Source organism: Zophobas morio, unplaced genomic scaffold (genome assembly GCF_036711695.1).
Source record: "Zophobas morio isolate AGI-343-1 ecotype UQ-CSIRO unplaced genomic scaffold, CSIRO_AGI_Zmor_V1 ptg000023l, whole genome shotgun sequence".
In the NCBI taxonomy this organism is placed as follows: Eukaryota; Metazoa; Arthropoda; class Insecta; order Coleoptera; family Tenebrionidae; genus Zophobas; species Zophobas morio.
The window spans coordinates 7,659,539-7,683,476 of NW_026972128.1; the positions used below are offsets into that span (position 1 = coordinate 7,659,539).

General features: G+C 31.7%; 1 protein-coding gene across 1 annotated transcript in view; it reads left to right on the forward strand.

The window, feature by feature from the left end:
* Window positions 1-23,181, forward strand: part of Np (Notopleural) — a 33,390-nt gene extending 10,209 nt beyond the window's left edge. Inside the window, exons 5-7 of the mRNA XM_064062855.1 lie at window positions 5,020-5,197; window positions 12,445-12,713; window positions 22,281-23,181. Of these exons, the coding sequence (XP_063918925.1) occupies window positions 5,020-5,197; window positions 12,445-12,713; window positions 22,281-22,597 (764 nt within the window). The 3' untranslated portion in view covers window positions 22,598-23,181. The remainder of the gene's footprint in view (window positions 1-5,019; window positions 5,198-12,444; window positions 12,714-22,280) is intronic.
* Window positions 23,182-23,938: the final 757 nt, after the last annotated feature.

The window sequence follows — 23,938 nt, forward strand, 5'->3', positions numbered from 1 at the left end:
TGAAATGACAGGTGTCAACGGCTGACATAATGTATGTACGGCTACAGTATTTCATTGTACAGTTTTAGAAGTCAAATATTAAAAAATTATTATTAATTATGTTAATGTTCAATACTCGTGGTTTACAATGTTTGGAGTAGCTAGAAGCAATTCCATTACATTCCAAAAGTTATCTACACATTTGAAACCACGTTTAAAATTAATATAGTTTGTAATCTGCGATGATTTAAACTCTGCATAAATATTTCAACCGCAATCAGTCTACGTTAATTAACGTGGTCTGAAAATTACATTCCCGGTGGAAGTGCATTGTAAGCATTTAGAAGTCACGTTTCTGAACGAGTTACAAGGAAATGTTAAAGAATATATTAACGGATCCTACAAACCCACAAAATCAACAAGCCTTTGTTTTACTTAAAGGGTTCAAATAAAGTCGTATTCCGGGGAAATCAACTAACAAGTTATCAGACAAAGAGAAAGCTCTTTCCAGAGATAGAGTGTGAGAAAATCTAAAAATATATTTATGTTGCTGGGGTATGTTTATCGGCTTAGATCTACAGAATTTTCCTTTAAGGAGGAAAATGAACAGCTTTATCTTCATCAATCACCATTTGTCTAATATTTGCACTTATTGATTCTGATACGGATGACAACATGTCTTCCAGTTACTTTAATAACTAACGGATGAAACACAGTAGCTTGGAAAACAATTATAGATCGTATACTGTTCCATTTAATATATGTTACGGTGTACAGAGTGATGAACATTTCATTGTTCGTAAATGAGATCTCAAATTACTAAATATTTATTCCACGTACAAAGCAAAAACGAGCGATTGATACAATCTTAATGTATGATCATTTTTTACTTCCAGAACAAGCTAAGGAAGTATTGTAAGAAGGTGTATCCGGCAAGTAATGATCCTAGAGTATGAAATAATAAGTCTCCCGTTTCCTTCTCTCTGCCATCTATCGCCTATGTCGATTTTTATTAGACCAATAATCTCCAAAACTTTTGTTCATATTTTAGTTTTTGTGTAATCAGTAGTACTCTAGACATCAATATTTTTGGAAAAAAACTCAAAATTGTGTAACATTTTACAATTTAACTTTGAATCTGCACAGTGTATGTTCTAAAATTTTTCAAACGGTTTAAGGCAATCGTAATAAGGTGCATCATTAATCAAAATTTATTCGTTGATCTCTTCGTAAAAATTGATGACATCATCCCAACATTTTGCCGAATAAACATAAAAAAATCGTAAAATCTGATCTCGTAATTTTTCTAAAAACTGACTTTGTAGGTACTGTCCTTCGGGAGCAAGGAAAGTTCTGTCTAAATAACCTGAATCCAATCTTTGGTATTATCAGATGCTTAATGATTTAATTTTTGTATTAGACAAATATAATCTTTCAAACTACGAAACCGATTGTTGTAAAATTTTATATGTATGTTAGGAACATTGTCTAGATGATAAAATGTTAACCAAAATTCATATTATCTTGTTTTTCGGTCTCGAGAATTGTTTAAGCTAATAATTTTGAAAAGTAGGATCCCATTAAAAAAAAGGCCACCTAACCAAATTTTTTCTAATTATCCCCACCAATACTTTAACAACGTGACCTCAAATTTTTCGTAATAAATACTATTTAAATTTTATAAAATAAGATACTCCTCTACTTATGGCTTATGAATCTACCTTGATTTTTGCTCCTAGGCGTTCAAATTTTCGCAAACATTTCAAACTACTCACTGGTTAGTGTGTCCAGATCGTAACGTGAAGACTCTCGATTCGATTACCTTATGTGGTATTTTTTTTCTTACACTTTTGAAATTTCCACCATTTTCTTTGTGCAAATTGCGACACATTTTCGCCAATTTTGAAATTTAACTAAATACATTTTAGTGAGGTGTAGAGGGTATCGATAGCAAAACATGTGACGTCACACACACTGTGATATAGGGGAGGGGAGGTCAAAGAACCACAAAATCTGGGTAACGTAATTTATGGATGACCCTGTAATTTCAGCTACCAAAGTTTCAAATTCGAAAAATAATTTAGTATACCAAGAGTATTTGTTGTATTCGACAAGTCCATTTATTTTCTTCACTCAATGCCATCTTTTAAGAATAGTAGGTATATCCAGTTTTTCCAAAAAATGACAAAATTTGATTTTGAGAATTTTAGGTAACATTTATTCCCTAAAATTTTTGGGCAAAAATAAGCGGATAAGTTTTGATAGAAGATTAACTACGATAACCTTAAAACGTTTGCAATATTTTATAACATTCGATTTTGTAGTTTCAAAGTTAAATTGAAAAATGTTTTGCAATATTGACTTTTTTCAAAAATCTGGACATCCAGTGTTAAAAATCGAGACGGATTCATAAACCACAAGTGTAGAAGTATGTTATTTTATAATTGTTGGTGTGAACTTAATTTTTTATGTTGAAATTTCTGTCAGTTAATACTGAAAGAGACAAAAACCCCAAGATCTTTTAATTTTTTTTTTTCAAAAAAAAAAATATGAGTCTCCAAAGAATCTTTGATAATCTCAGAAAAAAGACAATAGACTGTTTCAAACTCTTTTAGAAACAAAACACCAGGGTCTCCAGATCTTTTCAAATTTATTCAGAAAAAAAGCCCCAGAGGTCCACAGCATTTTTTAGATTCCTTCAAAAATAAAACATAAAGGAAGATTCTTTCAAATTATTTGAAAACCGAAAACACAAGGGACTAAGATTCTTCCACATATCTAAAAAATATACCAGGGTCCCCTGAGATTCTTTCAAACTTTTTCAAAAACAAAACAAAGGGGTCTCTAAATTTATTTATCATTAGTTGTCTAATAAAATCGCCAACATGTGACAGACGACAGACAGACAGACAGAGTAGACTAATTTTTGCAAATTTTGGTGTTATGAAATATCGAAAAAATATCAAAATAGTTAAAGGGACCCTATTAAATCCTAAAATAATTTTAAATTTTAAAAGCACAGAAAAACGAAAATGTAGTCCCTGGTTTTCATTAAACTAGCTAGCGGACTGTGTTAATTTTGTAGAACATTCATTAATATTTTGTTTACTTTTTCAAATCAAACTCTAATGATTCGGATTATTGGAATTGATTATATTATGAACCTTGCATTAAATAAATAACACAACTTTCTACATTTAGCAAATACTAGAAATAATTTAATCAGACATTCGAGAAAACCCATAAGTCAGTGTTATAAGAAAGTTGTATTAGTATTTGTGAAACTCCAAAATTCGGTGACTAATGGGTTCTCTTATTTTTGGCTTTTGGTATATTTACATAACATTATTTCCTAAAAAATTAAATTTATATAACAAGGTAATGGTTCTGGAACCGGCCAACTTCAACGAGTATTTACAGGCGCTTCGTAAAAGTCGTGCAGAGTATACTAACGCTTTGTTTCCTCCGTTTTTTAATTTTATTTGATGCATATTTTAAAGAAGGAAACTTTGCAATGTTGATAACGCGTTCATTTATAATCTTATCGCGTCAACGACACCCGCGTAATGCAAATGCCATCTCCGAGGATCGATAAATAAGAAACTTGGCTTCACAAAAGTTGTACGTATGTAGGCGATGAAACAAGAGAAAATAAATTACCTCAAAATTTACTGGTAACAAGTCAAAAGCTAAAAGCCTTTGTGAAGCTCATTTTTCAGGAACGGACGAACTTGGTACGAGTATTATTTTGAAAATTTTATTAACCAGACGAAACGACAAGTCTCAATATAGAAATTTGTTGCCTCAGAGGCAGTTTCACGGAGAAAAGTAAAGTAACCATTCATTGAGATAACTTCGTCCATTTAATTATATGCTGTTACAGTTTCGTGAGTTTTAAAAGATTAAATTTGTCTGTTTAAAACTAACCCTGGAAGCTTATCTCTAAAAGAGCAACGGACATTTTTAATTAAAAATATTTTCCAGCGTGTTAATCGCCACAAAAATAAGTCCGAGGCAGCTAGTTTCTAAAAAATTAGAGGTAACATTACATGTCATAATAGTTTTAGGCTTTTTAATTAAATTAATTTTTTATTTATTACACCAAGGAAATAAAGGATAAATGAAAAAACTGTTTTGTTTGAATTAGCATAAAATATTGCCGTGATCTCAAAACTTTGGGCTATGAATACTGTTACTGACAAAACTTTTCTTTTTAATTAACTAACTGTAAAAAGTCGTAAAGTTGTTTCAAGATTTTATTCATCAATAATTTGGTGACCTTTTAATATTTCCTACACTTTCCGTGTACTAAATTCGGAAAAGAAATCAGGAAGTGGATTTTATAAAATATAAAATCCATTACGCTGTTTAGTATACCTTTGTGACTTTATTATTCTAGATAAGAGGTTTTCTAAAAACGGGAATTGTAGCTTTTAGCATATTAAAGTAGACAAAAAACAATGTACAACGACAATTACTAAAGTTAACGAGCGTAAAACGATCACAGAATCTTTTATTAACACAGAGCTGGACTCGTTTGTTCTGGCTCTGAACTAAGAAAAATAAATAAATCAAAACTGATTCCATTTCGTCAACGTAATCTAATTCCGAGCTCTAATTCTACTCGTCAGTACGTGGACACCTGTCGTCCACTAATTCAAACTACAAAACAGAGGAAATGATCAAAGTCACTCCCTGTCATCTGAAATGGTTCTTGAACTTTCAAGGTAAGTTGAAGCTCTAACCATTGGTTGGTCTACAACCTCGACACTTAAAAATAAGACAATACAAGACGCGTTTGCATTTGATCGCCAATAAGTGCCACAAGAAATTTAAGTGATGTTCGTCCTGTAGTACGGTTAATTAAAGTTCAGTGCAAACGCAACTTTACGACTAAAAAACTGTGATGATCACGTCTTGGCGTAAATACTGAAGTTTATGAGTGGTTTTATGACCTTATTAAAAATAATCGTCAAAAAAGTTATTAATGTTTCGAATTCATGATGGTTATGTTAAGTTCGGCTCTGTTGTTGGCAACAGTGTGTGGTCGGAGGATGTATCCTGAAGGCAGGATAGTCGGAGGCGAGAAGTCATCCTTTGGAAAATGGCCTTGGCAGATATCCTTGAGACAATGGAGGACTTCTACATATCTCCATAAATGTGGGGCTGCACTTCTGAATGAGAACTGGGCTATTACGGCGGCTCACTGTGTGGACAAGTAAGTTTTTACTGTGTTTACTTCTTTTTTGAATACGTGGTAGAGGGAATTGTCCTGAGAGTGCACAACTCAATCTAATCTATTAATCCGCCGACACTTTTTGAAAAATAGTAAATAACTTTATTTATTTATGCTGTAGTTATATTTGTGACAAATTAAAACACGATTACATATACTAACTTACAAACTGCGTGCTCGCGGGCACTCTTACCCTACTTTTGCTCTCGCAAAAAATGTTTGGCTACACTGTTCAGACTGAAAAATGTTTTGATGCTGAAAATCAAAAAGTTATAAACGGGTCTAATAGCCGGAAGGCGTCTTTAAATAACAGTTTATGTCCAGGACATTTAATTGACGTCTTCCTCCGTATAGTGCTAAAGCGCTTTTATTATAAGATGATGTGCTCGTTTATGGATATTAAAAGTAACTTTCTGCCAATCATTTCCTTTCGAGACATAAAACCTGTCGAAAAGTTTTTGCGAATCCATTAACTTAATCTGTACTAAAAGAACAATTTGCATCTTTAAATAAAGAAAAATTTTAATTAAACTTCAAACAGTAAAATTTACGAACAAGAGTAAATTATCTTAATTAAAAAATTACACGGCTCGTTCACGGCCGCAAAATTTAATAAAAGGCTGAAATTCTGAAAATATACCTTCGTTTTCCGGCCAACGCAGATTCCACTGTTTCCACTTTTCAGATATTTCTTTTGATGTAGTTTTAAAATTTACATTTATATAAAGCCCTTGGCTAGATTTTTTATTCGCTTTTCAATGGGATACCATTCTTCGCTTATGAATTGGATTTTTTCGGATTTTCCTCTAGCAGCGGTGTTTCGGAGGTTTCGTATTATTCGCATTTTTATACGAATGTAAAATGTGCGGGATTATATATAAACCTAATTACGTCGAAGTGAAAGGATAAACAATTTTTTATGGATCCATAGAGTTCACCAGCATGCAAATGATGTTCATAACATTTAAAAATGATCTTGAAAATTATTGCTGCAAAACATCCAAATTACAACGTAATGAGTTGGTTAAAAATTACTGTCCTCAGAGCTGTTAAGTTTAAGTAGTTTTGTATTTTGTTGTTGCAACAATTGAACTATTAACAATTGCATTAAAATTACTTTGTTCAATTTATAAAAAATCCTCAATTAAAATTCGACTGTCGTATCGTATTTCAAAATTTTTATTTCTCTTACACACTTATGTAGTATTCATCACTCAAAATTTGGATCCCTTTTTGAAAGACCAAAACACTGAGGGACTCTAAAAATAAAACGCCACATATCGGTTGTGGAGTTTATTTCTGACATAAAATTACATTTTAGCATGAAAGCAGTTTTACTTGTGCTTTGCTGGGAAGCTGTAGTTCCTTTTAAGGATCCCGGAGTATAAATCTCTGGAGAAAAAAAGGAAACTTTCTTTTATCCCATAGCGTGACTCTGTTCTACTGCAACAGTTCAACGTCAATATCCAATTCCAAATCCACTGAAATAGTAAATTGTCTGGTAACAAAGCAAATACCATTCCTGCTGCTTTATTCCTGCTTTATCACGTGTGAATATTTATTTTATTTTCTCTCACAGAGGAAGTCTGCTAAACACCGTTATCCTCTGCAGTATCGTTTGCACTGGTATCTCTGAATCCAACCGGAACGCAGCACCTTGAAAACTTTAAAAATTTATGCAACGTCTAAATGTTTAAATGGATTTAATTTATTTAAAATAAGTGAATTTCTTCCGTGACACAGACACGAGCACTGAGCTCATCAGGCCATAAAAAGTGTCCTTCGTTGACTTGAGTGATGACCTTCAAAATCTTGATAAAGAAGCATTTTAAGCAGACATTAATATTTCCAACTAATGAATAAAACCCCATTCATTAGGAATAATCACGCAATCAGAAGTACGCGTTTACGCGGAGGCGTACAAACTCTGTGGTCAAAGTTTGTGGAAGCAGAAGGGAGGCGTATGCAAATACGTCTTACAAAAAGAAACATTTACGAAGCAAACGCAGAAGTGGTATTTTTATTTCAATTAGAAATTGTAATCTTGAATAATTCATATGAAAATACTCCAGTGTAAAAAGTCTGCAATATTCCCCTGGTTAGCATCTTTATTTTAACGAAAGATATTGCTCATTTGTCAACCAGTTACAAACGCTGTTGGTTCGTTGAATGAATAAGTTAACGATTTTGCTACCCGTATTTATTTATTTATTTTTTTATTCATTTCGCAAATTTTATTATGATCAATTTAAAATATGGTGTTTTTAACATTCACAATTTATTGTGTTTACAAACATATTCATTTTCTTGTATCATCTATCTTTTGGAACAATATCTTGTCTTATAAGTACGGAAATCAAATGTAAATTACATGTTAATTGGTAATTATGGTTTTTCGAATACAGTTTCATTATCATTATATTGTCTAAAATCGTGTAATTTATTGCCGTCCTTTGTTTACACCACTTAGCGTTTTAAAACATATGTGATGAATTTAAACATTATGTAAACAAATAATTTATTTATGCAATTTCAGTAGTGTGTTATTTATGTACCCGTTATAGATTTTACCATTTTTTTAGTAAACATTACCTTGAAACATCGGATTTACGAATAGTCCTTACATGACTGTGTGTAGGAATACATTAATTAAACCAGTATTTTAAAATTCTTACTTACAATATAGCCATTTTAACGATTGACAAAGGTTAAGTTTTCGTAGCTTTGTATAGTTCACAATTTAAGGCAAGTCTACTAAATTTATTCACCTATCCCTTAATTGATGACGTCAACACAAAATATTCTCTGATTGTACACCTTATTTTGAAATAAATTGAATTTGGATTTTCAAATTGTACTGTTTGTCCTGGATATTATAAGAAATTTCTTCTAAATCTGGGTAATTATTAAAATTTATTGAATCTTTACCATCTTCAAAAAAAACTTTAAAGATCTTGAGTGAAAACGAAAAATCGGCTATAAATGGCTGTCCTTCCGAGGCGAGGAAATATACCAGAACAATTTTATCCATGTATATTAGTTGAATTTTTTGTTTTAAATTTCTTTTTATTTGAGGAGCATAATATAGTTTGTATTGTAATTTAATGTTTTCTCGACATCTTAGAATATGAAAAAGTAGTTCTCCCGTTTCATATGTCTGTTCTCTATGGTCTATGACGCGTTTATTACTCTAAAACTACTAATTTAACAGTTGCGAAATTTTACGTATGTTTTAACCATATATCTAATAGTACTATATTGCTAGCTCTTCAGAAGTAACATACAAACGGTGTTCACGGACAGAGAGAGACAGAAGATGTTGTTTTCTGTCTATAAGAGTACCGAGGGTCTGTGCGCATGTACACAAAATAGAAGCGAAAGTACGAAATGTCAAAACGCAGCCAGTCACGCTATCCACTACAAATCAACCAAGTACGAGTGCATGCGCAGTACTGTTTGGTACCACAGAGAGACAGAGAGGTCCGATATATTGCTCTACCGTTATGTTTTCGGAATCTTTTGAGGCCAGCTAGCAATATAGTACTATTAGATATATGGTTTTAACGCTGACCATAATTTATTGACAGTTCCCACCAAAAATTTGGTGACGTCATATCATTTTTCAACAATCTTCGAAACTTAGCCAAAGACATTTCCTTGTAGATCCCGAACTCTAGAAGTTATTTTCGACTTCATTTCGTCGAAAAATACTACCACTTTTCCAACTGAAATGTGGAAGATTTTAGGATTTTTACAAAATTTGAAGTTCAAACCGGATATTTCGAGTTTTGGTCGGGGAATTCTACATAGACACAATATGTCAAAAAAGTTAGGTTATAACGAAATAACGTGATACCAACTTGGAAACACAAACAATTGAACGAAACCAGAAAATTCTAATTTCAAAATTTTGTTGTATGTAAAAAGATCAAATTCAAAAGTATAATGATAATGGTGTCTTATTTTTAAACTTGAAATGTGTGAGGAAAAGAAATGGTCACAATCATGACTCAGCTCCCACAAATCGAAACATCAAAATCACGATAAACTGAAAAAAAAATTTTAAATCAAAAAATTGAAAGACCGAAAAATCTAAAACCGAGAAGAAATATCGCGAAAACTCGAAAAATTGAAAAATCTAAAATGTTACAAACTGAAAAATTAAAATATCGAACAATTGAAGAAAAATTAAACTGGAAAATAAAAAAATTGAGAAGTCGAAAATTCGATAAATCGAAAAATCTAAAATATTAAAAATTGAACGATTAAAATATCAATCAATCAATCAATACTTTATTGGTGCTAAAGATTTACAAATCTAGTTTTACACAAGTCAAATGCAACAAATATATATCGAACAATCGAAAAATCGAAAAATTGTAAAATCGAAAAACTGAAAAATTCTAAAATCGGAACATCGAAAAATTGAGAAATTGAAAAAATTGAAAAGTCTATTTTTTTAAAACATTGTTTTTTTGATTATTTTTTTACCATCTTCGAAAATTAGCTATTTAGGCTTCATTTTTTCAAAAATGCCTGCCATTTTCACAGAATCGCCGATTAAAATTAGGCAATGATTACCAAAAAATTTGGTTTTCAAACAGAATATTTAAAAAATTTTGATCTGGAAGAATAAAACCTTCATATTTTTCGAATTAGTACGTTGAGATGTACCTATATCTGAAAATTTTTTGTAGATTTTTTGGAAACTTTTCCAAAGCTCAATTTTTCATTTTTCAACAACCTTTTAAAATTAGCTAAGAATATTTTTTTCTAGATTGCCACCCCCCCGGAGTAATTTTCGGCCCTATTTTTTCGAAAATTACCAGCCTTTTTCACGATCTCAATTGAAATATGCCGCTTGCATATTTGTCAAAATGAACTTTAAAATCAAATATAAAATTTAATTTTCCAATTTCTTTAGTGATAGCTCCTATAAAGTAAAAAATAAGAATGCATTGATAAAACACAACAATAAACTAAAATATTATACAATTTTGATCTGTACATCAAGGGTAAAAACTCAAATCAAGTGCCGGAATATGTTATTTTATAAAATTTAAATAATATTTATTAGGAAAAATAACCTCAACAATTTTGATTAACGATTTATCATGTTTTTCATTACCTTGAAACTTTTACAAGATTCCAAAGCATTCGATGTTGCACTTTCACATTTAAATTGTAAACAATATTGATTTTTTTTACAAAATCTGGATATCTAAGGCAAAAATTGAAAACGGATTCATAAATAACAAGTACAGGAATATTTTATTTTATAAAATTTTAATTGTTTTTACTATTGTAAATTTTGGAGCTGGCGTCATGCCATCGTTAGTGGGGGTTTTACCATCTATAAATATCGATAACATAAGTACATATAAAATTTGACAACAATTGATCCAGTAGTTTCAGAAATTCAAACAAACAGACAGACGGAAACGGAAGACCTAAAGCATGAAAGGAGCCAGTCGCCCGATAGAATCGATTACAATACTTCATTAGCTTACTCTCGGGAAGTAAAAAGACTCAAAATTTAATAGGAACATTTTCAAGATAAGAAATTATGGACACTGAGCTTCTTGATGCATGAATACTAGAACATATTTTTCGATAAAGTGTTAATAATTTAATCAGATGACGTCATCAACGTTTTGGTGGGAATACCGATTTTGATATGTACAGTATTGAAGAAAAACTAACGGTAGCATTCCTGTTCTCAAAGTTTCCAAGTTTTAATGAACCGTTTAAGGGATAATTAACTCTATGAATCGTTTCGTGCATAATTGTTTAAGGCAAAATCTAATGAGATTTTAACCATGATAATTAATAATTTGTAACAAGTTTTATAAATGCTTCTTTAGTCACGAGTTTATTTAGATACGGACGGAGTGAGTGTTTAAAAAACGATTGTTTGAAATTTATTACTCTACAAAATATAAAATACTAACATCACGACCATCATAAAATTTTTGTTAAACTATATTGCTCAGTATTGATAACTGATAAAGTTCAAATATATCATTAACACAAAATCGTTCACAATGAGTTTACAAACTATCAATTAGACAACAAACAACGCCGTGACTAAGAACACCGTGATTAACTTCAGTTCGTGGTTTAGGTGGTTGTTTAATCACAGCTCGTATCCGTATCTAAAACCCAAGTTAACGCCGTCAAGATGACAACTTAAAATGATATTTTAGATACGAGGGTAGAAAAAGTATGTTCTAATTTAAATCACCCAAGGACCACAACCTGGAATGTTATGTTACATAGTACACACAAAACAGAATCACAAGTTTTGATAAATCGATTTTGCATTAAATAAATGATATTTTAAGAATCAACACCTCAATATATCCCCAAAATTCACGTTCCAACCCTGCTGAATCAAGTTAGGCTATATTTTCCTCTCAAGCACCTGCTAAAGCTGAAAGGTCGTAATATAATCTCTCGATTCTACTCCAAAGGTAACGGAATGGCTTTCATTATTTTTTCATCACTCTATTAAATTTTATGTCTTTTTTTGATGCGCTTGCGGCCATTGCTGATAATTAAACAGCCAACCAGCAGAGATGTTTGTTGTTGTTATAAAAAGTACAATTTTTAATTTGCATTATTATTAGATACGAAAACTATGTTGGTGGAAAATTTTAAAACTCCGGACAAAGTGGATCACAATACATATTCTACAAGTGTACTAAACACCCTTAACTTCTGATACAACATACTTAAGATGGAAACTATAGTCACGTATGCATAAATTGTATTAAAAAGGAAAGGAGTTTATTAAAAAAAAAGTAGAATCGATACTGAAATTTATAGGATGGCCATGCTTTGTGATCCAATTTTATCCAGTAAGGTGTTTTCCTATAAAACAGATTAAGTTTCTCCATGTAGTAGCACTAAAAAACTTTGAAGATACACATATAAGTTATCTCTGTTTACAAACACCAAACAAACTTGGTCATTACTGAATCGATTATGATAAAATTTAGCACCCGTCTGAGCGCTGTGAAAATATTTAAATGTGTTTTATTTTTAACTCATTTGTTTACATCTTAATGGAGTTTTTTTGAAACAAGAATACTTTTCAGTAAATTTATAAGGGAAGATTAGTTTCAAATATAGTTGACACCATAAATAACAGAGTAAACATTTTATTTACGCATTCAACTGGTCAGCTGTAAATTCCGGTCACTAATTTAATTCTATTGATTCTCCAGCGTCCCACCTAGTGACCTACTTCTGCGGCTGGGCGAACACGACCTATCTACCGAATCCGAGCCCTACTTGCACCAGGAGCGTCGAGTGCAGATTGTTGCATCCCATCCCCAATTTGACCCAAGAACCTTCGAATACGACCTGGCCCTTTTGCGATTCTACGAGCCTGTCACGTTCCAGCCGAACATCTTGCCGGTCTGTGTCCCTCAAACAGACGAGAACTTCGTAGGAAGGACAGCTTACGTCACAGGATGGGGGCGCTTATACGAGGGTAATAATCCCACTTTATTATTAGACTCCTACTCGGAGTCTAAATCGGGATTGAAGCGAGGGATTTTTATTAAAATATTTAGCTAATTTGTTATGTTAAACCGCAGGCGAATATCAAATGTTTCAATTTTCTGTCTGGATGAGCGATTTCACGTTCTACCGTGTTTGCGTTTGTGGGATCTGTCAACTAATGTAGCACAAAGGGAATCGGGTTCCTAATGTCATCTTCAGGTCTTCGTAGCAAGGATACAGTTTTTAATTAAAATGGAATTTACCTTTGTGCAGTGACATGCTGTGATTTATCATATTTTAACAGAAAATGAGAAGGGAAATCAAATCTGAAGTAAAAATTTTGGTGTAATTTTCAAAAATGTTTAAAATAGTTCCTTTTTTAAAACACTAAATTTCAAAACTGTAACTATTAAGCTGTGGGTACGTCGCATTTAAATTATTTCCGTAGAAGTTAAAAAAAAAACAGAAAAAGTTGGAAGAGTTGATTAGTTTTTAAATGATAATTAAATTATGTTGAAGATTCGTCAAAACAAGTTTGGCTTCTTTCCAAGAAGTATACATGTTTAACTATTTATTTATCCCAACAGAACAAAGCTTGAACGTCACTGTAGAAAATACTTTGCGTGACCACTGCAAACAGTAAAGCATGCAATTTTAAGAAGTAAAATCCTCCTTTTAAACTCACAAAGTAGTCACGACCTAATAGTAAATGACATAATTATGTTGGGCAGTTACAGAAAAAGGAAGAAAAGGTCGTAAAGTGGAAAAATAAAAAAACGTGGTGCCATCGACATATTCGGCACTAAAGAGTAAAAATCGGTTTTTACTTACAATTATTTTTATAGTCAAAGCTAATGCATTAAAATTCCCAATTTGAAAATGATAAAATTAATGAAAAGTATGAATGTGTTGATAAAGCACAAGGTTGTGCCTGTTTCTAGTGAGTTTTCCCATTGGAAAATGTTCCAATCAACATTTCAACAAGGACACGTATGTCAATTCCGACAGACAGACGACATATGACATACAGATGGTAGCGTGTTTTCATACTCTAGGGGTCATGAAACGTTGCTCGAGGAGTAAAAAGTATTTCCTGAAAGTAAAAATTGTAGTCTTATTTGTGAGACCTCGTAGAGACTAATACCTGTAAATTATCCACTGTAACAGAAACCTATAACCACCGTTGCTGATTTACGATAGTGCTGACAGGTTGTCATCAAAAAATTTATAGTATCTACATACATTTTATTGTCTCATATCTCTCGAAGCTGTATCTAAGAGATTACTTAAATTAATTCCAGTAATAAAATTATTTAATGAAAATTGTAAATTACAAACTCGGTGCCCGTGCATTATAACAAGACACTTACATTTTGTTGTTTTATTAGCATTTTTCTTCATAACAAAAGGTTTTAAACCCTATAGTCCAGTCATTTTAGGATAAAAAAGGGATCAATCTCGGAATGAGAGATAATAAGATGAATTTTTGTATATACCTTTATTTTGGCGTTTTAAAAGTTGTGTCAAAAGTCTCATAAAATCTCGTGTCTGCGTCGTAAGTTATTCAAGGTCAAAGATGAAGAAAAACAGTTTTTTGCGATTATCTCGGTTTCTATTGCTCCAGTGATGTTAACATCTATTATCATAATTGTAGAGCACAAAATTTGGGACAAATTTTATTTGAAACATTTTTTCATGCGCTCAATCGTTTTTGAGATAGAGAGCAGTGAGCGTGCAGCGCTCATCCATACGTACTGTAATGCAATCAACCGTGAATATCTATGAATACTACCTTGAATTTTGAAAAATTTGTATTATTTATCAATTAATACATTGTATTTAAACATTTTACATATTTTCAACATATTCATTGAATAATACTTACCTACTTTGTGTAATTAAAAACGCATTTAATGAACTATTTATTGTATATCTCAATTTATTTATATCTTTAAAATGTGTAAGTTTTTAAATACTTATTTTTCTATCATGATTATAACTGGAAGGTCTGGAAACAACGATTCAGGGCACCGAAGATGATAACGATGAAACAGAAATTCCCGAACGTCCAGAAGATGACGATGAAGAAGAAGAAAATTAATACTTTTGTTCTTTAAATTATTAAAGATTTCTAGATTTTCACCGCAATTCAATTTCAATCATAAGAAATGTACAGGTACTTAACAAAGATAAAATTAATATAACTTTTAGATATATAATAATATAACAAGTATAATATATTATCTAATATATAAAAACTTACACATTTGAAAGATAAAGTACTTAATTATTTTTCTACTTAAAATCTACTTTCAATAAATTAAGATATACATACAATAAGTATTTCATTTAAAGAGTTTTTAATTCCACAAAGTAGGTAAGTATCATTATCATTAAATGAATGTATTGAAAATATGTAAAATGTTTAAATACAATGTATTAACTGATAAATAATACAAATTATTCAAAATTAAAGGTAGTATTCACACATATTCACGGTTGATTGCATTACAGTACGTATGGATGAGCGTTGCGCGCTCACTGCCCTCTATCTCAAAAACGATTGAGCGCATGAAAAAATGTTTCAAATAAAATTTGTCCCAAATTTTGTGCTCTACAATTACGATAATAAATGTTAACATCATTGGAGCAATAGAAACCGAGATAATCACAAAAAACTGTTTTTCTTCACCTTTGACCTTGAATAACTTGCGACGCAGACACGAGACTTTTGAGACAACTTTTAGAACGCTAAAATGAAGGTATATACGAAAATTCAGCTTATTATCTCTCATTCCGAGGTTGATTGCTAATTTGACTGGACTACTATATAAAATTGTAACAATAAACGCATCATGTTTATAATTAATTATTAGAAATTGAAATATTTTTAAGGCGTAAGTTTTTTTTTAATGAAACATCCTATATATTTTACACATTTTAATTGTGCTCTTCTTAGGCTTTACAACCACAGTTTATTTTTTACATTTCGATGCGACGTTGCCACGTTATTTCAATTTTCTTCAAATTTTCTAGCAATGGAAAGGTTACAAAAGAAATCGCAATATGGTGATTTATTTTTAAAATTCGTATTACATTATTTTGTGAATAGATAAATAAAGGTATGCAATTTGTTATGATAAAAATTAAATTTTCATGTACAGAGTGTTTATAAAAATGTTTAATTATTACAATTTTTAAGTGTCTATATTTCATTTTTTAAATAGATCACTCTATAGTTAATATTCTATTTTTTTAACGTATTTTTTCTGTTTAAAATTCGTTACTGCGATTTTTTACTTTTTTAAGATACACGTCGTCTTATTGGATCAATGAGAACAAAAAATACAATAAGATAAGTAATAAAACAGAGGGTGCTCGAAAGTTTTAGATTTTTTATGAACACCTGTATATGAAAATTAATTTAATTGGTACCATAATAAAACGCATTCCTTTATTTATCCCTCCACAAAACATTATAACACAGATTTTAAAAATGACCCTTTCATTTCCAAACAAATTCAAGAAAATTAAAATATCGTGGCAACGTGGCATCGAAATGTCAAAAATAAATTCTGGTTATAAAGCTTAGGAATGGGCCCATGCGAATGTGTAAAAATATATAGCCTATTTCAATTAAAAACTCAGTTGTGTTACGCCTTAAAAACAGAACACCCTGTGTAGTTAAAAATAATTTTACAGTATTATTCTCAAAGAACCGTAGTCTATGAGGATAAAGTAGTATTTATAAACTTGCTGTTGATGTTGAAGTTCCCGTGGCAGTTACTATTTCCCTGACGTTGCTTTTCTCGTGTTATTCGAAGAATACTATGTACATTAGGGTGATTCAAAAAAAAAAAATTTTTTTTTTTTTCGTGCAAAGAGGTTCAAAAGTTTCTTTTCAACGTAAAAAAATACCAGTTAAAATTTGAGCTCTTAATATTAATATTAAGACCGTCCGCATCGCGTTTTTCTATTTCCCATAAGAATAACATGGGAAAATTTTTGTTTGCACCTTCTGATTTTTATTGCTAGCCCGTCGTGTGTCGTGAAAAAAATTCAATCACATATTTTTATAGAGAATTGAACGCTCTACAAAAAGTGTCTCCTATGATTGTGCGAGAAACCTGATAGTTGAAGAGTTATTTTAGGCTAAAGTTAAATTTATCCAAATTTTGACGTTTTTGATGCATTACAATAAATTTGATGGTCTTATTGGAATAAATCACCACAAAAATTTATACACATTTTAAATTTAGTTTTTTAAACAGTAATTGTTTATAATTTTATGCTATAATAAGGCCAGTAAAACTCTTTCCGAACATTTTCAGCATCAGTGGGTTAAAAAATCATAGTCAGGTTTCTCGCAAAATCATAGGAGACACTTTTTGTAGAGCGTTCAATTCTCTATAAAAATATGTGATTGAATTTTTTTCACGACACACGACGGGCTAGCAATAAAAATCAGAAGGTGCAAACAAAAATTTTCCCATGTTATTCTTATGGGAAATAGAAAAACGCGATGCGGACGGTCTTAATATTAATATTAAGAGCTCAAATTTTAACTGGTATTTTTTTACGTTGAAAAGAAACTTTTGAACCTCTTTGACACGAAAAAAAAAATTATTTTTTTTTTTTGAATCACCCTAATGTACATAGGTATATTAAGAAAAACTTAAACCCAAAGATTAAGCCCCACCCATACCTGCCTTGATCTAAATAGTTATGAAGTTTTCGTTCGTTGGCAGACCCAGGGGCGGAGCCTAATTGCAAAATCCATATTTCCTTAAGAAAATTACCATTTTAAATGTGTTTTAAGTTTCTAAGAATAAAAAAAAATCATCACTACTGGGTTGGGGGTTGGGGGATGGGGGTGAGCGGGGTATATATCTTGCCTTTTTTTCTTAATATACATAGTATTGTTTGAACAACACGATACTCAAAAACATGTTTTTAATTTCTTGTAAAGAAATAAGTATTTTGCAGTTAAGCTCCACCCCCTTGCTTCACAAGGAATAAAAAAAATCATCACAATTGAGATAGGGCGGGTGGGCGGGCTTACATTTTACCTTTTCATTATAATATGTGTAGACTTGTGTAGAAAATGATTGCAGCTATTTAAAATTTGAGGGTTTCGGTGAACAGGTGATTAAATGGCTTAATATGTGAACCTCATTATCTCTATCAAAATCTGATTTTTGTGCAATTAGTGCTGTCAACCAGATAAATGTCCCCTTAATTCAGGGGATGTTCCTTCAAGTTGGCAGCACTGCACACGACCGCAATTTGATTGGTTGAAAACCCAACGGCCCAGCCTGTCAACTTTCAACGGCAACGTCAACGGATAATATAAACGACGCATACCTTCCTTGCGTATTTATCATACGACGGCAACGTCAACGGCGAAGAGCAACGTCAGCGACAAGTTTATAAATCGACCTTAATACTGGTCTTTGACTTTGAAAATGTCGGAAAAATCTAGATTTTTAGAAAAATTCAAAATGGTGCAAAAAACTTTGATTTTTTTTTAAGAAAATACAAAACCGACTCTGAAATTTTCTAAATCCTTTAAAATTTCCATAGACAAAAGAGCCGGGACGAGGGTGATCCGAGAGAGGCACTCGCCTCGGATGAACAAATTCGAGGGGCACCAAATTGTCAAAAATGTAAAAATGTGAAATGATAGAAATTAATTAAAAACTCCACATTTTTTACAATTATACAAAGATCCCTACACGTTTTTTGTAAATTCGACAAGTAGATGGGATGCACTTATGAGTGTTTTAAAAACAACGTCAAAAGGTCATAAACGCGGTGAAGCTCAAGAGCAAATGCAGTCAAAGCATTATTCCAAAATAACTTCAAATGAAAAATCACTGGTCAACAAAATTTAATTTTTTCTCTCTAACTTTGACATAATTGTAATGTTTTCGTTTAATTTATCTCTGTGTTTGTAACAAAGAGCATAAATCTTATAACTTAGCTCAATTAAAAAAAATATGCATATTTGATGTTAGAAACACAAAATCAGGTAAAACAATTTAATTTTTGTATCTTTAACGGCAAAAAGTGTAGTATTAACAAAAGAACAACCATAAATAAGAAAAAAACAACGAATGTAGTTTAAAAAACGAAAAAAACAAAAGAAACAGCGAAGACCGACGTTTTTTCGGTTGTCTCCTATAGATTTTATTGGAGATCTCTCGCTTGATGGTCCCGCAGTATTCTGCGAGCATTTAGGTGTTCCATCGATCTTGGTAACGTTTTTCTATCGACAAAATGCCCAGATGGATGCGTTCTCTATGATGGTCACTCACGTCGTCACAATTTTTGGGGAAAAAATCAAGGTGCGAGTGTATAAAATCCACTTTTAAGAATATGTTAATTTTAAATTTTTTATATGATGATAACATGTCTTCTACTTACTAAACGTAGTTTTCTTATTGTTTCCCAAGAAGTTTGTAGCAATTTGATTACAAAAAAATACACCTTATAGAAAGTTTCCTATTACTTAATAGTACGATTTTTGTATTTTTCAAAGGATAATATTTTAAGATTACTTTTAAATGAGAGCTAAGTTTTAGTTTAGCCCTTTATAATATCATTTAAAATTGCTAATTAAATAATAATTGACTGTTATAATAAAAGTTAGAGCTTAGCTGTTGACCAGTGAAATCATTGCAATCTGCCGAAAGTAACAAATTCATTTTAAATTTTTATGTATGTTATCTGCATGGAATTTGATACTACAAGAAACAGAAAAAGTAAATAAAAATTTGCAATCCAAAACGATGAACATACATAAAGCTGCTTGTCTAATCGGAGGCTTTTCTTTGACTTTACAACAGATGAGGAATCATATTTTTGAAAGTATTTTTGATGACTGTAAAATGTAGATGTAAATATGAATATTTCAACAGAATTTGATAAGAAACAAAAAAGTTTCAGACAAATATTTGGGTACAATGGAAATGGAAGGGGTACTGGACGTTCTGATTTCACAACCAAAATGGTTACGACTTTGCTCTTAAATATTCAAATGATATAAATGCTGTAGAAATGTCATCAGTTAAGCAGTTGCAATAATTCCGGATATTAGAACAGCTACAGTTTTGAATCTTTTGAAAATAATTCCCGAATACGGTTTAGTTCAATTGCATCCTAATTTGGAAGTTGCGTTAAGAATATTTTTAATTTTACCAGTTACTATAGCTTCTGAAGAAAGAAACATAAGATACTTAATTAAATATTATCTAAGATCTTCTCTTGGCCAGGAAAAATTGTCAAACATGGCTATTCTTTACATTGAATAAGAGTTATGTAATCAAATAGATTTTGAAAAAATCATTGATGATTTTGCTTCATTGAAAGCAAGGTAAATTAAGTTGAAATTTTTTTTTAAATCATATAGGGACGTATTTTTTGTTGAATATTATTAAGTATCTCATAAACATGGCTCAGGTGAAAAAATATGTAGGCACGGCTCTGATAGACAAATAGGTATTCAAAATTTATATGTTTAAGATTTGTTGGACCGTAGTTCAAGGGCAAGGGAAGTTCTGTCGAAATAACGTTCGAGCAATTTTTTTGTTGATTAAACCAAAAATGATTCTCCCTATTTTTTTTGATCAAATCTCAAGTACAATACCAATGTTGAGTATTAGTATTACACTGCACCTGTCAAAATTGACATACGTCACATTCATGAAATAATTGAACATTTTCAAATAGGAAAACTGTATTATAACTTTTTATTTTGTTTTTTTTTCTAATATTTTAAAAATAATGTGAAAAATTATTCTTACTCTTATGTTGGTAGATGGGTATTCGCTATTCCCATAATTAAAAGGTACACTTCAACACACCATACAGAGGCAGATTCGAATCGTGCCTCTGTAGTGTACGCAAAACTGATGCCGTTTAAGATGTAGGCTGTCCATAATGCACCCATAAGCGGTTGTTGAAAAAATCTCAGAGCTAGGAATTTATTGCAAATAGCTTTAGGTAAAATACGAGAAAGTTAGACGCAGTGACCATTTTTAATAAAATTTATAGAAAACCTGATGTTTGCAGAATGTTTTTGAGTATCCTGTTATTCAAAAAACACTATGTTTATTAACAAAAAATTAAAGCCAAAGATTAAGCCCCACCCATACCTGCCCTGATCTAAATAGTAATGACGTTTTCATTCGTTGGCAAACCTAGGGGCGGAGCCTAATTGCAAAATCCATATTTCCTTACAGTTTTTTTTTATATTTTGCCTTTTTTTCTTAATATAATAGTATTCTTTGAACAACACGATATTCAAAAACATGTGTTTCTTGTAAAAAAAAGATGGCTATGTATACTAAGAGAAAAAAGGCAAAATATAGTCATGTTTCAATTCTGATGATTCTTTTTATTCTTCGTGAGCTGAGGGGCGGGGCTTAACTGCATATCCTTATTATTTGTCTACAAAAACACATGTGTTTGAATATTGTGTTATTAAAAAAATACTATATATATTAAGAAAAATTTTAAACCAAAGATTAAGTCCCATCCATACCTGCCCTGATCTATAATTAGTAATGAAGTTTTCATTTATTGACAGACCTAGGGGCGGAGCCTAATTGCAAAATCCATATTTCCTTACAAAAACGTGATTAAGTTTCTAAGAATTGAAAAATCATAACAATTGAGATGGGGTGGGTGGGTGGGGTTAATATTTTGGCTTTTTCTCTTAATATACAAATATTCTTTGAACAACACGATACTCAAAAACATTTCTCGTAAAGAAGTAAGTATTCTGCAGTTAAGCTCCGCCCCCTTGGCTCACGAATATAAAAAATCATCACAATAGAGAAGGGTGGGTCGGCGGGGCTACATTTTGCCTTTTTGTTTTGACATGCGTAGATTTCTTTTCAAAACATGAAACTTAAAACGTGTTTAAAATGGAAAATTTGTATACGGAAATATCGATTTTGCAATTAGGCTCCGCCCTATGTTTTAAGTTTCTTGTTGTGAAAAGATGGCTATGTATACTAAGAATTGAAATGAATGATAAACAACAGAAATTAAGGCAAATATTTTCCGAAATTCTTGGTTTTGTAATTAATCAAATACAAATTAAATTGTTTCGCACAGAAAAATTACACACTTTCGACTTGCTTTACATTTCTAAAATTTCATTTTGTGCAAAAAAAAATTCCTGAAACTCCTAAAAACGCAAGCACGACAATAGAATTTTTTCGATATTTAGATATTGGAGCATCTTATATCTTGCCTCGTCAACTTTTCAACCCATATACCGCCCTTGTGCGTTTCCTAAGGACGTAATTCGTTCGAATCATAGACAGAGGCGGAGTATGGGTGATTCATTACAAAGCAGAACATATACAGCTTTGTTCACCGGTTGGTGACCACCAGGTTTCGATTAATTCTCTAATATATAGTTTTACCAATTACAGGTTTTTGCTTTTGAGCTTTTAAGTTGTAAATTTATGTTAGGTGATAAACAACATACAATAATACCTCGTCAAACATTAGAAACCTGCCTACTAAAAACCGATCATTCCAGATGGCCCTCTTCCAAGCATTCTGCAGGAGGTCTCCGTCCCCGTCATCAACAACTCCGTCTGTGAATCCATGTACCGTTCGGCCGGTTACATCGAGCACATCCCCCACATCTTCATCTGCGCAGGGTGGCGTCGCGGGGGTTTCGACTCCTGTGAAGGGGATTCCGGAGGCCCTATGGTAATCCAGCGCGAAGACAAAAGGTTCCTTTTAGCGGGAGTGATCTCCTGGGGCATCGGCTGCGCCGAACCTAACCAGCCAGGAGTGTATACCAGGATTAGCGAGTTCAGGGACTGGATAAACCAAATTCTACAATTTTAGTAATGTGATTCGAGAGTTAGCATAAATTTTTTTCGCAGGCTGGTTTCTTAGAACGTGCGGGTTTTCCATCAAACAACTCCTCAATCTTGATGTTTACATGCAAAGTAAATTGGATGTCGCTATTGATTTTCTTCCACGTGCTATAAATATAGTATGCATGCAACAGTTTACCCACGCTCTTGGAGGTTTCTCGGTGGAAAAATAAGAGAATTGAACTATTTACCAAGTCATAATTTGTGATTACGTGAGACTAGGTACTCGATTAGGTAGAATTTTACTGGACGGAGTTGAGTTTTAGTATGACTACATTCCGCGAAAGAAGGAACTAAAATAGAGTCTAAGGATCAAGTGATTGTGTATAGAAATTAAAGTTGTAATCAGTAATATATACGTAGTAATTTATTTGCTTCAATTAAATTGATAAAAAGAGTTAATGACGTACTATCTAAACTGACTTAACTTTTTTGGTCGATCTGTCCTGTAATTATTAGTATAGCAACGATATTGTTATTTTTATATTCATGTAAATAAAGGTGCGTGAATTTATTTTGTACTATAAATGAATAAAATATTTATTTTTTGTCTCTGAGTGGTTGTCTCCCACAATCTCCATTATGAACTAGTCCAAACCCTCATCCCTTTATATTTAGACTATCTACATGTTTGTGAGCTACTCTCTAATCGAAATCAGATTTTTTTAATGTTTCTCGTTTGACGACACATTTTTCCTACAATTCAGCACCATTAGTCCATTACTGATCATAAAAATTTAATGCAGACGTAAAACTCACCGTGTTTTTACTTCTTTTTCAAACGTATAAAAGATTTTAGTCACAAAACGCTCACCGGAACATTTTCGATTAATAAAATTTTCAGAGATTTCCAATGATTTTGCTGCCTCCACACATTTTTTACGACAGAACAGAAAATTTCGGTAAATCAGAAAATCAAAATAAACGACAGAAACTACGATTTTTATTCAACATGGAACGTGCATTTGAATGGCCGGAAAATCAATTTTTACATTTTCGTTTGAAAACACGAATAAATTTGCATATGTGTTTACGAGAATGGCAGACAACGAAATGTCATTTTTTCAGTCCTGAAATTGTCGGGTGTTTGTTTGCTACAGAATGCAATTGTAGAGTGATATTGAACAAACAAATTCATATTAGACAGACGCCTGTGTAAACAGTTTTTATTAAATTATAAATTGGATCTAAACTGTTTTCAGGGCAGTAAATTCATTACTAAGGTATGTACTTTTGTTGCCCAAAATTTCTACTTTAATCAGTTTATAGCGCTTGGGTATAGGAATATTTGAATTTATTGCTTTGTATA